Raw genomic sequence first — 2,782 nt, forward strand, 5'->3', positions numbered from 1 at the left:
TGCGGGGTTACGTATTGTTAGGATCTGCGCTACCAGCACTTTGCAATACGTGGGCAGCGCCGAACGGGGCTTGGTAGCAGCGGAAGTGCTGATGGTAGGTTATCTGCAGCGCCGCCATAGCAGCGTCCCATCAGCGCCGTCAGAGCTCGCGTCCGCTGCTCAAAAGACGCTGGTGGCTGAAGAGTCCGCTTGGGGAACTCGAAGCCGCTCCAGCACGGCGAACAGCGACCAGAACTGACACGACCCCAGCGCAGCAGCAGGCGCGGACGTTCTTGCAGTCCGGTGACGTGGTGCAGCTCGCGGTACAGCAATGACACCGGGCTGTAGGTGCGCGACCTCGTAAAGCCACCGCACGTTGTGCAGCCTCGATGTCAGCGGTCTGGTCCAGGTCCTGATGCCGAGCTGCGGCCAGTCGTAATTTGGGACCTGAGACGCGGCCGACGCATGAACACGTACGCGGGCGATGGCCCGTGCGGATCCACACGCGCGCCACCTGCACGTCGATCTCGCGCAGCAGCACGGTCTTCATGGTTCCGGGTGGTGGTTTCTGACCGAAAGCCAAAATAGCGTGAAGTGATGCGAGTAAGCGATGGTTGGCGGCATGTACTCGCCATTGCTTCTACACAGGAATGATGCGTGTGTAACTAGACGATCCAGCATCGTTTCAAAGTGACGAAATGAGGCGAGAGCGGTCTCCGCCGCTCTGCATCCTTCTCGTCGAGGAGCGTCGGCGCTTCCGAAACCCGCATGCCGTTGCACAGTTTTTTTTTAGCTTTCCAAAATCTGCGCACTGGTGATGGCGTTGGCACGCGCAGAGGATGCAGTGTTGTTGCCGTTCGATCGTCGGTCACGGTGAGAGTCGCCTGCGGTACTGAATCCATGTAGTCAAGAAGTAGTCCGGCCTGACTATGATTCTGACCCATAAACAAATCCTTGAATGCGTGGTGGTGGACGGCCATTTTATTGTCGCTGTCAACTCGCCGCTACTGCGATCTGCACTGCGAGACTCGCTGCTGCTGCGGCGGGTACATGTACTGTCATCCTGGTTATCTGCGGCGGATTCCGCAAGTTGCCAGTGGCAACCCCCCGTCCCGCCCTACGCACCGCGCTCTGTGTCACCTCTCCGTGATCGTCGCGACTCGCTTTGGCCTGTATCAGGTCTCAGTTCTGACATCGTTCATCCTCAAGGAACTCGGTTCGCTGGTCGCGCCAAAAGGTTCGTTCGGCGGTCCCACACACCACAGTCCGTAATTACGCGTTACGGGCAAGCAGCCACACGCCGGCACCGCGCCCGGGGCAGAGGCAGGCCGTATCGCCAGCCCCGCTTCCCGTGGCTTTCTGCGCATCCTCCAGGGGGAGAGTCGCCCACTTCGTAATCGTCATTCCGGAATTTCCGCCGAGCACGCAGAGCTGCTGCTACGCCGATTCCTCGCCCTGCGGAAGCCCATGACGATCTCCACCCGCATCCGCGCGGCGAGCTGTTCGTAACGCAAGGCAGTCCCGCGCCACGAGAAGAGCTCGACGACGCCGCTGGCAGTAGTCAGCTCCGACAGCTCATCCGTCTGCCGCTCACGCGGCCTCCGGACGCCCTGAGGCAGCAGCAAGAAGCCCAAGAAGAAGAATTCGCTGAGCCCTGAAACAGCAGCCCACCGCTTCAGCGCAGAGGCCATGGCGGACGATCGCCAGGCGTCGCACCGCCACGGCCTTCCCTGACACGGAAGATACGACCGTTCCGTAGGGCTGGAGCGCTACCCGTCCGGCCCTGGAAGCCGTGGCTGCCTTTGCCGGCACGCGCGCACACCACGCCAGACCATGACCCACGCACAGAAGTACCGCCAGAAGATCCAACGCTGGCGCTGCGGACTGCTGACCTCGTCGCGGCAACCGGTGCCTGAGAGTTCGCCGTAATTGCGGTCACCAGTCACCAGCGCTAAGGACAGCGATCATAAACCAAGCGCCAATAGCAGCAGTAGCAAGTCCCCCACCGCAGCGGACGCGGACGAGCGATGGCGTCGCTGGAGCCCAACTGGTTCGGATTAAGGTGCAGGTAAGAGCTGACGCCAGTTCCGAGCTCTTCCTCGAGGTCTACGACCCCACGCTCTCCCCATGGAGGACGACGCGCAAACATTCGTGTCCAGCTGTTCCCGGCGACGCGGACTGCAACGCTCCATGGTGGAGGACTGCATGTCCATCGTCCTGTGACGAAGAAAGGATGGCTACATGTCTCGGTTAATCAACTAGCGGTAAAATTAAACGAAATTCATTGCCATACACTTCCAAACACGCGCCTGGTTGAAAACGGTTCTATACTGATACAGCATTACAAACCCATCGGGAAGAGGAGGGCCGTTGCATTGACTTCATTTGTAACTTTGCGTACGTCGGCAACTCACACAACAATATGCACGAAAAGATGCGAGGTGGTTGGGAGGTGCCGGATTTGCTGCCCCAGCCACAATTTGAAGTGAGGCCATTCCTATACTTTCAGCTCTCATACGTCCCAGGCTCCTTAACTGCAACGTATCTTTAGCATCCCAGTTGGACAAAAACACTCTGACGTAAGCAGCTACTGCATCCACCAACCAGTAATTCACAAACAGCCTTATGTCTTGTTAATCAACTCGCTGTAAAAATTAAAATGAAATTATTGGCAAACACGCCTTTCAAATTCGCGCTCATTGGTGGAAAGCCGGTTCTATACCAGGTATTACACACCCAACGGAAAATGAGAGGAGCGGTGCATTGACTTCCGCCCCACTTCACGATTTTCTCGCCCTGCACG

At 58.2% G+C, this 2,782-nt stretch overlaps 1 protein-coding gene across 1 annotated transcript, besides 1 other annotated feature; it reads right to left on the reverse strand.

The window, feature by feature from the left end:
* Window positions 1-456: 456 nt before the first annotated feature.
* Window positions 457-529: a sequence feature (Short protein (IUM83_10125, KAG6614054.1) was converted to a misc_feature.).
* An 850-nt stretch (window positions 530-1,379) lies between these two features.
* IUM83_10126 (uncharacterized protein) lies at window positions 1,380-1,670 on the reverse strand (the record flags this gene model as incomplete). The annotated part of the gene is made up of 1 exon (XM_067934612.1): window positions 1,380-1,670. The coding sequence occupies one exon, from the start codon at window positions 1,668-1,670 to the stop codon at window positions 1,380-1,382; it is 291 nt and encodes a 96-aa protein (XP_067793173.1).
* Window positions 1,671-2,782: the final 1,112 nt, after the last annotated feature.

Source organism: Phytophthora cinnamomi (genome assembly GCF_018691715.1).
Source record: "Phytophthora cinnamomi strain GKB4 chromosome Unknown Contig30, whole genome shotgun sequence".
Taxonomy (NCBI): Eukaryota; Oomycota; class Peronosporomycetes; order Peronosporales; family Peronosporaceae; genus Phytophthora; species Phytophthora cinnamomi.